General features: G+C 44.7%; 1 protein-coding gene, 1 long non-coding RNA gene and 2 other non-coding genes across 5 annotated transcripts in view; 3 read left to right on the plus strand and 1 right to left on the minus strand.

Annotated features, from left to right (window-relative positions):
• The first annotated feature begins 1080 nt into the window (after window positions 1–1080).
• On the plus strand, window positions 1081–4206 carry LOC138787402 (uncharacterized). The gene is made up of 4 exons (XR_011362368.1): window positions 1081–1298; window positions 1391–1484; window positions 2246–2297; window positions 3576–4206. It is a non-coding gene; the product is annotated as an uncharacterized lncRNA (long non-coding RNA).
• Window positions 1781–1912, plus strand: LOC138787725 (small nucleolar RNA SNORA13). The gene has a single exon (XR_011362460.1). It is a non-coding gene; the product is annotated as a small nucleolar RNA SNORA13 (small nucleolar RNA).
• LOC138787723 (small nucleolar RNA SNORA13) lies at window positions 2920–3047 on the plus strand. Its single transcript, XR_011362458.1, has one exon. It is a non-coding gene; the product is annotated as a small nucleolar RNA SNORA13 (small nucleolar RNA).
• Window positions 4207–7354: 3148 nt separating the features above from the next.
• EPB41L4A (erythrocyte membrane protein band 4.1 like 4A) overlaps window positions 7355–13668 on the minus strand; it is a 181297-nt gene continuing 174983 nt past the window's right edge. For both annotated transcript variants that reach the window (XM_069964696.1, XM_069964693.1), the window contains 4 exons: window positions 12147–12215; window positions 10648–10758; window positions 8130–8205; window positions 7355–7975 (listed from right to left, as the gene is read on the minus strand). In XM_069964696.1, the coding sequence (XP_069820797.1) occupies window positions 7856–7975; window positions 8130–8205; window positions 10648–10758; window positions 12147–12215 (376 nt within the window). In that variant the 3' untranslated portion in view covers window positions 7355–7855. The remainder of the gene's footprint in view (window positions 7976–8129; window positions 8206–10647; window positions 10759–12146; window positions 12216–13668) is intronic.

The raw sequence follows: 13668 nt of genomic DNA on the forward strand, positions 1-13668 counted from the left end.
CCGGGGTCTGTGCCGTAATGGAGCCGGGGATGTCGGAAGACCTGCTGAGCGGAGCAGGTAACGTATGTTCTTGGCCGCGGGGGTGGGGGCGATCGGAGCGGCGGCGGCGATCAGAGCGGCGGCGGGGGGGGCGATCGGAGTGGCGGCGGGGGGGCGATCGGAGTGGCGGCGGGGGGTGGCGATCGGAGCGGCGGCAGGGGTGGCGATAGGAGCGGCGGGGGTGGCGCTCAGGGCGGGGGCGGGGCGATCGGAGCGGCGGTGGGGGTGGCGATCGGAGCGGCACGGGTGGCGATAGGAGCGGTGGGGGTGGCGCTCAGGGCGGCGGCGGGGGGGGGGGGGGCGATCGGAGCGGCGGCGGGGGTGGCGATCGGAGCGGCGGGGGTGGCGATCAGGGCGGCGCAGGGGGCTGCGGTTGAGCGGGGGGGGGGGGGCGGGCTGCGGGCGGGCCAGGCTGCGGGCGCACGATTGCAAAACCATTTATCCGTACGATATATTGTACCGTCTAAACGCTGATCTTTATAAAAAAAAAATCGTTACTTCGAAATCGTTAATCATACAATCGGGCCAATAATCGCCTCGTGTAAACTTAGCATAAGGGTCCATTTACACAGAAAGATTATCTGACAGATTATCTGTCAAAGATTTGAAGCCCAAACCAGAAACAGACTATAAACAGAGATCAGGTCATAAAGGAAAGCCTGAGATTTCTCCTCTTTTCAAATCCATTTCTGGCTTTGGCTTCAAATCTTTGGCAGATAATCTTTCTGTGTAAATGGACCCTAAGGTTCCATTCATAGGTATCAGATGTGGAGCAGCAATGACATCCTGCATAGGAGCGGACTATTCCCACACCACGTGACCCAGCTTTGCTTTGCTCTCACCCGCTATATTCCTGCTGTAATCTGCAGCCTGCTCTACGGCAAAACAGAAAACCCGATGTCTGCCGCCTATACAGGGAAATGAGCGACAGCTCGTCTCCGCAGCGCCTCCTATCGGACTCTCAGGGTTTTTTTTGTATGCCTTTCTATTGGTACCGCCCGTCTCCCCGTCCACAGATGGTATAACCCAGACAGTGTAGCCCCGCCTCCGCTCTCCAGCGCTTCCTCTCTCTCTGGCTGCGGACGAGCTTCCTGCCGGTTGTGGCTGGCTGTGCGGAGGATGAGACCACGTGGTGTGGGGATGGCGGGGCGCAGCTCCATACATAGAAGTAATATGAAGCGTCAGACTGCGGCGGTAGGATGAGAGATCAGGCCGCCCGGGAGAATGCGGCAGCTGCAGTGTCAGGAGCCTCCGGGCGGGTAAGGACGGCGGCACGTGGTGCGGGGGGTCACGTGACACTTACTATGGCGGGCACGTGTAATAATCTCCATTCTGTCTCTCTTATATCCAGAGCCAAGACGGATCCCCGAGCCCGATGCTGGTGAATGATGGCGCCCGGCAGTGTGCGGGATAACCGGCTGATAGAGGACTATGGCGCTGCCCAGGTAGTATCCTTACCACCACCTTCACACAGGAGAGCAGATAGCTAGCAGATAGGTGGTGATTGACTGCTGCGCCCCCTGGTGACATTGCTCTATTGGCTTTCTATGGGCCACCCATACACTGGTGAGCTTGGCAGCCCCATAGACAGTGATGGGGAGGTGGTCGGGCTTGTGCTGCTATTACTGCTCCACTTACGCTAGTAATTATTGGGGGTCCCAGCTGTTATTCTCCACCAATCAGCTAGTTATCCCCAGTGCTGCCCATAAGAAATAAAACAACCCCCCTGACTACCCCCAGATGCCTTTGTGTTGCCCATTTGCTATATAAATGGCCAATGTGGTGTCAGAAAAGGCAGAAATAAAATCCGTCCACGGCCTGCCGCACCTTAGGTTTGTCTCCTCCTCGGGTGCATGGCTGTGCTGGAATAATCCTCAGTCCCTGCAGTAATGATGCCCATCATGAGAAACCCCTCACTCCTTCACCTGCTCCTGGCGGGGGGCGCTGCAGCCAATCACTGGCCTCACTAGACTCATACAAGTGCCCAGGACCACAGGGCTAGTGAGTGGCTGCAGCGAGCTGGCCACTACCAGCTTCTACAATGCTCAGCCTGTCAGTGAGCGGCACAGGACACTGCTGCAGTCACTGGTTAGCTGGGGGGTAGGCAGCATACAACCTTTAGCTCTGAGCTTCTCTTTTGTTTAGTGTTTCTGTTCAGGACAAAGTGGTGTATTGGTCATGAGTATTCTCATGTGATTGTTTACAGGCTCCATAAACCATCCTTCACTTGAAGATTACAGTAAGGAAGATGGATTAAGGTTAGTGCTTTATGTTCTGGAACACCTTATATGTGGAATATATGGAACTTTCTCACTCTTACTAATACCATTTTTTATATAACCTTTCACACTATACGATGGAGGAGCCGCAAGACTGGCTTCTACAGTATCCCCTGAAGTCATGGGAATACTATGGGGTTATTACATGTGAACCACCCTAGACCACCTCCTCATTGTGAACCTCAATAGACCATGGCTCATAGCCCGCCCCTTCCATGTGAACCTCCGTAGACCACATCCTCCAGGTGAACCACCATAGATCCTGGTCCATAGACTGCCTCCTCTTAAAGGGGAACTGCACTTAAGGAAAACTTGTATTCTATTAAGTTATATACAATGTATTGCCATATCTGTGCAGTTCTGCCACACTGGTAGCTGATAGAAATCCAGTAAGTGAAAAAAACAGATTGTTGGTAGTTTCAAAACTGGGTTAGACAGGTAAGCAATGCTAGGTGCTTTTGCATTTTTTTTTTTTTTTACCTCTACCCCGAGTTCCCCTTTAATTCGTCATTGCTCCTGTTGCCATGCCAAGCCATCGTTTGAGAACTTTTTTTCTGTGGAAATTCTTACAAATTGTATATTGCTACTGATAAGAATTATTTGCCTTTGTGTTACCCATTCATTTTATGAAATGATGAATGTGGCGTCAAACAAGGCATACAGTAACCTCCTTGCTCCTTATAGTGCCCTGCAGTTCTTGCACGGGTACTAGGTTGCATGGGAACAGTTAAGTGTAGACTGGATTGATCGACAGCCTAAGTGCAGAGAAGCCCTGCATTTGGGAAGTCGGTGAAGCCTGACTGGCATGAGGGCATTGCGAGGAAGACTGCCCTATAACTGGAAACTAGAACACTGTTCTTACTTCTCAGGTCCTGGAGATCTTTAAAGGTGCGTTTACACGCCCAGGATCTGCAGCAGATTTGATGGCCTAGAATTGCTTTGAATCTGCAGCTTCAAATCTGCGCCATCAAATCTGCTGCAGATGCTGTGCGTGTGTATACACAAAGGGGCTACCCAGACTTAGAAAACATGCTCACCTTCCCCCAGAAGGTCCTTGGTTTGGTTTTGCATGTCAGTTCTGAAATAATCGGAGATGAATTGTAATACCCCACACAACCAGAGGTTGTGCTTTTTTTGCAGGAAAGTATCTGTATTTTTTTTTTCTTCTAATGCTGTATGGAATGCCCTTTAAAACTGTACTGTGACAATCTAATGTCAGGATCCCAAAACATTAATTTTATTGTTTCTTCATTCTAGATTGTCTGGAAGTCCTACACAACCTGTTTGGGAATATGAGCGGCGACTCTAAAGCAGATCTCGCACCTTTCATTCTGTCAGACTATTCTATATTTATTACATTAAAAAGTTATACTGTCCTTGTGCGGCATCTTTACTGACATGGTAGGTAACACACAGTACAGGTAGTTCACTGTGCACACACATACGTTATGGAGCTGTGTAGAAGTTCAGCACTTCTGGTGAGGGGAACATATTTCCAAACAGATGGGGATAGTAGTCCCATATAACTTGTTATGCATGATCCTAGGGCCTCTAATAACTTCCTGCCAAGACTCCTGTTTACAGCAAGATTACTTTGGATAAATCCACCCCCCCCCCCCTTCTATAGAATAATGGCTAAATCTACATCTACTTAGGAAAATATGGATTACTGAGGAGAGCTATTATAAGAATAAGAGCAGATTGAAAGTGTTTCTCTTTATAGAAGAGTAGCTTTGATCTAGAACTCTATTCTGGGGACAACTAAACCTTCCACACCGTCACATTCTTGCCGCAGGATGGTGGTTGGGAAGGGATAAAGGTGGCATATGAATTAATGTACCATAGTTTTCTTGATGTAAAATGTAATAAAAATAATTTTTAAAAAGTTGTTCATTATGTATCGCATTGCTGCTTTCTCTTCTCGGAGGCTTTTTTTTTTTTTTTTAACGGAGGAAGAAATCTGTTATAGGCGACTAATACACCATTCTTTTTCACCAGTGTTTATACAGCTGACCACCTCAGGCCAAAAAAAAAAAAAAAAAAAAAATGCCAAAGTGGCACAAGCTGTTTTGTTTTTTTTTTCCTGGCATTTTTGGCTGTGACCTTTTTTTGTGGTTTAGGCATTTGTGTGCTAAACTTTTTTCCTCTGCCATCACATGACCTAGCTGCTGGACCACAAGAGGTGATAAAACGCCAGAAAAGGCTATGTTCCCACACTGTATTTTTTCTTAGTAGTTTTTCAACCAAAACCAGATCATGTATACGTGTGAAAATTGGTATCAATAAAAACTGTACATCCCCCCCCCCCCCCAAGAAAATAGCTTCTACTGTGCCAAGTGGCAATAGTTAAAATAATAATGCAAATTTGGTATCTGCAATGGTAGTGTTAAGAAAAGACTTTTTTTTTTTTCCTACTATCCCTCCAAAAAGGTTAAGAATCAATCAACTTTCATTAACCTGAAAACAAAAAGTTTTAAGTTGTCCTGCAAGAAACAACTGTGATTTTTGGAAGGCTGTAATGAGAGAGTATGAAAATGGCTTTGTCATTTAGGCCCAAAGTAGGCTGGTCACTAATGGGTTAATGGCAAGTAAGTGCTGTTCCTTTAAAACAACCGTAATTTGCAATTAAATGGCGGCCATCCACTCAATTTCAACAGTGTGTGAACAGATCCTTTGTGTTTTCAATCCACTCCTGGTTTTGGTTGTAAAATAATGAGCAAATACACATAGCCTAAATGTTCAAAAGGGGAGAAAGGGCTGTAAATGGGACAGGAGCTGATTGGTTAGAGCATAGAGCACCACAGCAAGAATAATCTGCCCACAAGGAGCAGCTATTCTTGCTTTAGTGTGAACATAGACAGGAAGATTATCTATAGAGTGAAAGACCCAATAAATGATATGTGTTCTTTCTGAATTACATCAACTACATCTACAAAAGTGATTCTAAACCCATTCCTGGTGGGGCGCCACATGAAAAATTGTGCTGATGGAAATTGTATTAAAGGGGTAGTTCACCCTTATTTTTTTGCTTTCAAATCAACTGGTGCCAAAGACTTGTAATTTACTTCTATTAATCTCAATTTTTCTAGTACTTATAAGCTGCTGCATGTCCTGCAGAAAGTGGTGTATTCTTTCAAATCTGAAGAGCAAAAGAGGTTTTCTATGGGGATTTGCTACTGCTCTGGACAGTTCCTGACAGACAGGTGACAGCAGAAAGCACTGTCAGACTAGAGAGAATACCCCACTTCCTGCAGGACATACAGCAGCTGATAAGTACTGGAAGACTTGAATTTTTTTTTATTGAAGTAAATGACAAATCTATATAACTTTGACACCAGATTATTTGAAAGTTTTTTTGTTTTTTTTTGCGAACTACCCCTTTAATTTCTGTAACAGATCTGCCTTGTGTGAATATACCCCAAGGTCTCATAAATGAGTGAACAAGTTATCATATATTAGGCAGACCGAGCATATAATGGTCACATATACCCTGATCTTATAACTCATATGCTCAGTCTACGGGACATATACTACACCAACAGTGTCAAACTAGCAGCCCTCCAGCTGTTGCAAAACAAACTACAATTACCATTATGCCTGGGCAACCTAAGCTTTAGGGTCCATTTAAACAAAAAGACTGAGATTATCTGCCAAAGATTTGAAGCCAAAGCCAGAAACACTAAAAAGAGTTCAGGTCATAAAGGAAAGCCTGAAACTTCTCTTCAAATCCATTCCTGGCTTTGGCTTCAGATGTTAGGCAGATAATCTTTCTGTGCAAATGGACCCTGAGCTTTGGCTGTCCAGGCATGATGTGAATCTTAGTTTTCTAACAGCTGGAGGGCCTGAGTTTAACACCTGTGTACTACACTGAGCACTCTTGTGGCAGATGCTAGGGCCTCGTTCACATCTCCGCAATCATGGACATGGTTTGTGCCTCCGTAGTGGTTCTCGATTCATGGATTATTATGTTCTAGACAGTGACCCATGCTGCAATTGCCAATCCGCACTACAGCATGCCCATTTAAAAAAAAAAATTTGTGGAAAGAAAAAATGCTATCTTCCAAAAAAAAAAAAAAAAGCGGATCAACAAATGTGGACAGTTGTGGATGTGTGAATAGGGCCTTCAGCCCCTATTGCATGCAGCGAGCAGGTGAGTCCGGGGCGTGGGGGTGCTGCCCGGTTGATCGCTAGATCGTCCGGGTAGCCCATAGCATACAGCAGCGGTTGCTGCCGCCTCTCCTATTCCACGGAGCGACAGCAGCAGATCAGTGCTGTATGAGTCGTTTGTTTTTCAACATGTTGAAAAACAACAGACTTCAACGATCAGCCGACATGAACAATGTCAGCTGATCGTTGCCTTCTATTTCACGGGATGATTAACAGCCGATAATCATTCCGTGGAATAGGGCCTTTAGAAACAATCTGTATAGGATATCTGCTTACTGTCCAACCACCCAGGCTTGCTGGGGTGAGTGCAGTGTTTTAGCAAGATAGGGGTTCAGTGTGTGTGTGTGGGGATGTGCAGTATTACCACTTAACCACCTGGTGGCCAGAGGGTAAGCAGCGATCTATACCTATCAAAATGATGGGTGTCCTGCTCCATAGTAGGGAATTGGCACTTAAAGAGGTTACCAAGCGCCACTTTCTTCCAGAGACAGCCCCACTCATGTCTCCAGCTTGGGCGGGGTTTTGCTGCTTAGTTTCATTGAAGTGAATGGAGCTTAATTGCAAACCGCACCTGAAGTGGAGACAAGTGGTGATGTCTCTGAAAGAAAGTGGCCATGTTTTTGTAGCACTGGATAACCCCTTTAACACACCCCAATCCTAGCTGTATCTTCAGCTGTACTGCAGTATCTAGTGACATGGATATGGCCGTATCCATGTTTTCCAGGGCTGCACCCACCTTCTCCAGGCAGCGGGATTCAAAGGCCGATCATTTGGGTTTGTGCGACCATGAACTTTTGGTAAGTTGGAGCTTTAGCTTGGAAGGAAACTCCCGCTAATATGTCATGGGCTGCAGATTAAATATATGTAAATTTGTTTTTCTCTAGACTTTTATTCTTAAATACTTTTGGATTTTAATACTGCAAGAATAAAATAAATTCAAAAAAGTCCTTAAAATAAAAAACATTTACAAATAATGTTTCACTTGGTATACAAGCATCTATAGGCCAAATGCCTTCATAGCGACTAAAATCTAAGATTGTGCCAAACAAGTATGTTTAACGTCAAAAGGTTTAGAAATTCCGACAGCAAGAAATGATTGGCTTTCGTGGTCGCGCACCACATGACAATGGCGTTGCAGCAGCGTGTTCCATGTGGTGCTCACTGTAACAATGGCGGCTAATGTATGAGACACAAGCTTTGTTCAGGTCTTGTTTGGTATCCACAACACTTGTAGGTAAAAACTTTGCTATCAATGATCACTGTGATGCAGGCTGCAGCGATAAGAGATTTCCCATGTAGTCTGTTACGGAAATATAAATTATGGGTCGGTTCCTGGTCCATGGATCATCCATTCATAAGTACAACTGTTGTCAGGTTTCAGAGGTGAGGCGTGGGGTCTGCACTGTTTTTATGGTTTTTATACTGTGCTTTCCTTCCCTGCTGTGAGACACACCAGATTCAATCAGACTGTCCTTGGACCCGGTCCGTCTCTGAAATTGAAGTTACAATTACGGTGTCAATTGCATCTCATAGTAAAAGACATAACCACACACATTCAAACTAAACATGGTTTGAGGTGTTTTGTTTAGTACATAGATTGAAACAGTCAGTATCTACAGTATGATAAAAACAAGCTTCACTAACCTGTGGAGATCCGGTGGTGCAGTGGGCATCTGAGACTCGTGTCACAGTCAATGGAGGCACAAGATCAGTTTTTACACTGTTAAAAGTAATGAATTAGATATCATCATCGGGTGAAAAAAATAAATAAAGCTAATATGAAGTTAAAAATGTATATCTATGTATATGTTGCAGAGAAATGATAGAACCAGGGATTTGAGCAAATCCTGGGAAATGATGAAGTCACCGCACTGTTCATCATTTCCCTAGGAAATTGATCTGATGACTAACCCCTTTCAGGGTAATGATGGAATGAACTCATCATTTTCCCCTGCGACATAGAATTTTGCTTGTCGTATCGCCTCTCAGCTCCTCCCGGACTGTGCACTCTGCTCTGTCCGCCTCCTCTCTGCTCCCTGTTCCGCTCGTTTCCCCTGCTATTCGCCTCCTGCTCCCCTGGCCTGTCCGCTCCGCCCCCGCCGGCCTGCTGGGAGGTGAGCCGCTCCGCTCCCTGACTGCACTCCCCTGCGACATGCCTTCTGCTCCCCCAGGCCATCCGCCCTAAGGCCATATACCTGCCGGGAGGTGTGCCGCTCTGCTCCCTGTCCGTCCCGCCACCCCATGCCTGCCGGGGAGGCATACCACTCTTCTTCCCCAGTCTGCTACCGTATTCCTGCCGGGAGTTCCTGTCCACCCCCCCGCCGCCATATGCCTGCCTGAAGGTGTGCCGCTCTGCTCCCCCTGTCCGCCTCCATGCCTGCCGGGAGTTCCCGTCTGCCCCCACCGCCATATGCCTGCTGGGGAGGCGTGCCACTCCGCTCCCCCGTCCGCCTCTGTCGCCAAACATAGAGCCGGGTGACTCTGTAATCGTTCATTCAATTATTTCCCTGAAAGGGGTCAGTGATTTGATCAAATCCCTAGGGAAATGATGGACCGGCGTGTTCATTTCATCATTACCCAGGAGTTGATCAAATCCCTGGATTCTATCCTTTCACTGCAACATATACACCACTGTACATAGAAGTAGTCTACACTACACGCATAGTTTAACAATGAGCGAGGTGGGTTTTTTTGCCACATTAAAACGGGTTGTTGTGGAGACCTCTCTGACACTATATCGTACTATACTATTTGGAAGATTTTAGTACAGGATCCACATTGATAACCTGTAAGAAATCCATCATATCTGAAATGAGGTGCAGGAACAAAGCATGATTATAAGTTAGGGCCCTATTATACCAACAGATTTATCTGACAAACCAAGAACAGGTCATAAAGAAAGACTGACATTTCACCTCTTTTCAAATCCATTCCTGGCTTTGGCTTAAAAAAATCTGTCAGATAATCTGTTGGTGTAATAGGGCCCTTACTGAGAGGGAAGCATAAATCAGTTGTATATATTTATTTGTTACATCCAGTATGTATCTTTATATAGAATGGGTATATCAAATTACCCACAGTACATCCAGATAGTGGAGAAAATCAAAAGGTGCAGCCCGAGGCAGCAGAAACGTCACACCTGTATGGTAGATTTTGCTGGGCTGCACTTCTAAAGGTGCGTATACACGAAACGATAATTGGCCCGATCATACGATTAACGATGTCGGAGTAACGATTTTTTTTTCATAACGATCAGCGTTTAGACAGTACGATATATCGTACGGAAAATCGTTTTGCGATCGCTTAAGCCTATATCACACATTGGTTAAATCGGCGAACGACTGTTCACACGGAACGATCTGCTATTTTTTTGCGAACGACGATTTTATAACATGTTGAAAGATCAAAATGAACAATTTCTCGTTCGTCGTTTGTTCGTTCGCTGCGTTTACACATATGATTATCCTTCAAATTCGATCGTTATCGCACAAATTCGCACGATAATCGTTATGTGTAAACGCACCTTAATGCTTTGGAGACTTGATGAAATAAGCCGCACTATTTGATTTTCACCACTATCTGGATGTGCTGTGGGTAGTTTGATATACTGGAAGCTATGGTAGTCATTGGTCAGGACTTTTGGCATTTGATTAGCGGTGGCTGCTGAAGTTGGATAAAGCCCTAAGGCTATGTAGAAATCATGGATATAGTCATTGGCTGTATCCATGTTTTCCAGACAACCTTAGAGCTTTATCCAACGTCAACAGCCACCACTAATCAAATACCGAACGTTCGGGTTCGGATGGACTCGAACCCGATTTGCTCATCTCCAGTCAGGACTAAACCTACTGGCACCCACCTGAGGAGTAGTGCTGCTTTTACAAAGCTTCTGTTTATATAGAATGACCTATATATTAGGACTAGAGAAGAGCAAAGCTACGGCAAGGCTGCATCTATCTTCAGGCTGAGGGAATCAAATGCTGATACGTTTGAGTTTGCGCTAACCCAAACTTACTGTAGGTTTGTCTCTTATAGGACACATGAACATAATAGTAAGAAGCTGCTGTGTTTCTCTAATATTATACAATCATATCCAGTTTTGTGTCGGTCACTGTTCTCCAGAATTGCTAGCATTGATAATATTGCTGTTGTCAGAACTTACTTGACTTCAGACAGTACTGATCTTTCACCATCAGAGCACTGAGATCTCCGGTACTGGCGGAAGCTTCGGGGGGAGTGAGAATGTCTGATACGTATAGGGTCACCTTGTGTCCTGCTCAAAACCAAATTATTATTACCGGTTGCACAAATAGTAAATGCAAATAGTATCAGGCCATGTTCAGACCTCGTAAGAGACCGGCCGTTCTGTGACCAGGACAGTCTCAGAAAAGATCATCCCGGCCTGTACTGCAGTAACGGCTGGATTATCTTTAGCGCCACAGAGGTCTGATGCAGGTGCATCCGTGCGCGCCGGCATCAGAACTCCCCACTGCACACAATGGAGCATGCGGCCGGAGCCGCATGCTCCATAGTATGCAGTGACAGGGTTTTCTGCGACATGTCAGTTTCTCGCGGAGCAGCTAGGGATTCCCGGCCGGAGCGTATACTATGTGTATACACTCCGGCTGGGATTCCATAGGGGGCAATGTTACGTATATTTTTGTATTAATCACGGCTGTTGTTGCAATCGGCAACAACGGCCGTAGTTCTACAAAAATATACGTAGTGTGAACATAGCCTCAAACTGTAAATGCAGGCATATCTATTAAAGGGGTATTACTGACTCAGAATGTTATCACCAATTGTGAATAACTGGCAGAAGCCAGGAAGATACCGGGGAGTGGGTAGAAGATTCATCTAACCATGGAGACACATGCCCGCATAGTTTCTGTATACACAAAACAGGATAATTTATGGGAATCAAGACTTAAGTAAACATGGCCGTATTTAATAACAACGGTCGCTATTATTGAAACTATGGCCGTTGTTTGTACATTGTGTGAACCTAGCCTTAAAGGGGTAGTGCACCAAAAAATTTTTTCTTTCAAATCAACTGCTGCCATGAAGTGCCAGAGATTTGTAATTTACTTCTATAAAAAAATCTCAAGCCTTCCAGTACTTATCAGCTGCTGTGTGTCCAGCAGGAAGTGGTGTTTTCTTTCCAGTCTGACACAGTGCTCTCTGTTGGCTCCTCTGTCCATGTCAGGAACTGTCCAGAGAAGGAGCAAATCCCCATAGAAAACCTCTCCTGCTCTCCAGGCTGGAAATAATACCACTTCCTGCTGGGCATACAACAGCTGATAAGTACTGGAAGGCTTGAGATTTTTTAATAGAAGTAAATTACAAATCTCTGGCACTTCATGGCAGCAGTTGATTTGAAAGAAAAAATTTTTGGGTGCACTACCCCTTTAAGCTAAAAAGATGCAACACACTAAATATATGGACAGAATTGTGGTCCACACATATATTTATAACTACAGTCTATAGAGTGATCCTTCCAGCACATAGTGCACCCATCTTAACTAGCCTTGATGCTGTGGATGTGACAACAGTCTTCCTGCACATTCTGCAGTTTTGTATAGAGACAGTTTCGCTCATGTATTGTTGCTTTAAGAGGCTGTCAGCCGCCAGCGTGGGTGCATCTAAGGTTAATTAACTTACTCTATCTTCATGTACGGAATTTCCTTTAATTGTTGTTCGGATAAGCCTGAGGGGTCGACCAGTTCCTTCCTGCAAATGAACAATTTCCACATCTGAATATTCGGGTAATTACATATAAATGCAGCTATTGCACGGCTCACAATTGTGACTGTAATGTGGAGTCTAATTGAAGGATTAAACTGTAAGTATTAAGCATCACAGCATCTTTTTTTTTTTTTTTACCAATAGTTTCTTTTATTCCAGATTCATTAAGGCTTTTTTTTTTAACACTATGTTTCTGCCATGCCCATCAGGGGACCCGCCAATATGTATTTCCACATTATCTTCCTGGATCCTGCTCTTTGAAACTGCAATGAGATTACTCCATCCAGAAAAAAACCCAAAGGGAATCACCAGGACAAAATAAAAAATGGTGCTTTTTGGTATTCGGTGGATTTGTTTACCATATGGGTTGTGAAATCTGATCTATCTATCTATCTATCTATCTATCTATCTATCTATCTATCCATCCATCTATCAAGTGTATACCACATGCATGGTGTGAAAAGTGCCTTACTGTCTTCCCATAGCCACCATCAGCACCATGGCTTTGCCAGCACTGCAGAAGGTAAATTTGGAAGCTTATGTTACAGGGACAGTTACTTGTAGGCCTCCTTATTTTTTATTTATTTTTTTTTTTTAATAAGGCTGTCCCAGCGATTTGTCATTGTCTGGCCGCCACATAGAAAGGGGTTGTCTGAGTAAACAAGGGGAAGGTACAGATGTACAGATCACCAGATCTATATTCTGGACCTCTCCTTCATTAGCAAGTCCCATAGAGATGAAAGGAAAAGTCCCTACGAAATTCAAAAAAGGGAGGAAGGCAGGGGGGTGCAGGAAAAAAATAAACAAAGTGTCCCACTCCAGTCACTGATTGGCCTAGAGGGCAATCACTCAGCCATGTACGTGATGTGGCAGCTGGAAGAGGAGCTGCAGGACCCCGGAGAAGCACTACGGGGCATAGGCATAGGTAAGATTACTTTGTTTATTATTATTTTCCCCACTTCTCCTTTAGTAAGCAGTAAGAAGGAACCAGGGGACCCCGGGATCCCCAATCCTAGTGGTCATTAGGAGTCCAAGCAGTGCGGCTAACAGCAATCATACATTTATCATCAGCCATAAAGAATAGGCTGCCAAGAGTACCATAGGGCTTGGTGGTTATGTAAGCAGGACCGTATCAATGACTATGTTCTAATAATACTGTGCATGTCAATAACCTCTTGATCACATCCTCATCACCACTGGAACTATTGGTTTTATTCAGTACTGGCCAACAAAAAAAAACTAAGGAAAGGTGGTGTAGCAGGGATTGTAAGGAGCAGTATGAAAGCATCCCTAAAGGGAATAAGCCATCAGAAAACAACATATTGCTTAAATCAAGTTCTTATGTTAAACATCTCTTTAAAAATTTTTGGTGTTTTTTTTCCTAGCTTATTTTACTATCTATATTATAAAATAATACTGGAATCTTGCAGTTCTCATT

This window comes from Dendropsophus ebraccatus, chromosome 3 (assembly GCF_027789765.1).
Source record: "Dendropsophus ebraccatus isolate aDenEbr1 chromosome 3, aDenEbr1.pat, whole genome shotgun sequence".
Classification (NCBI taxonomy): Eukaryota; Metazoa; Chordata; class Amphibia; order Anura; family Hylidae; genus Dendropsophus; species Dendropsophus ebraccatus.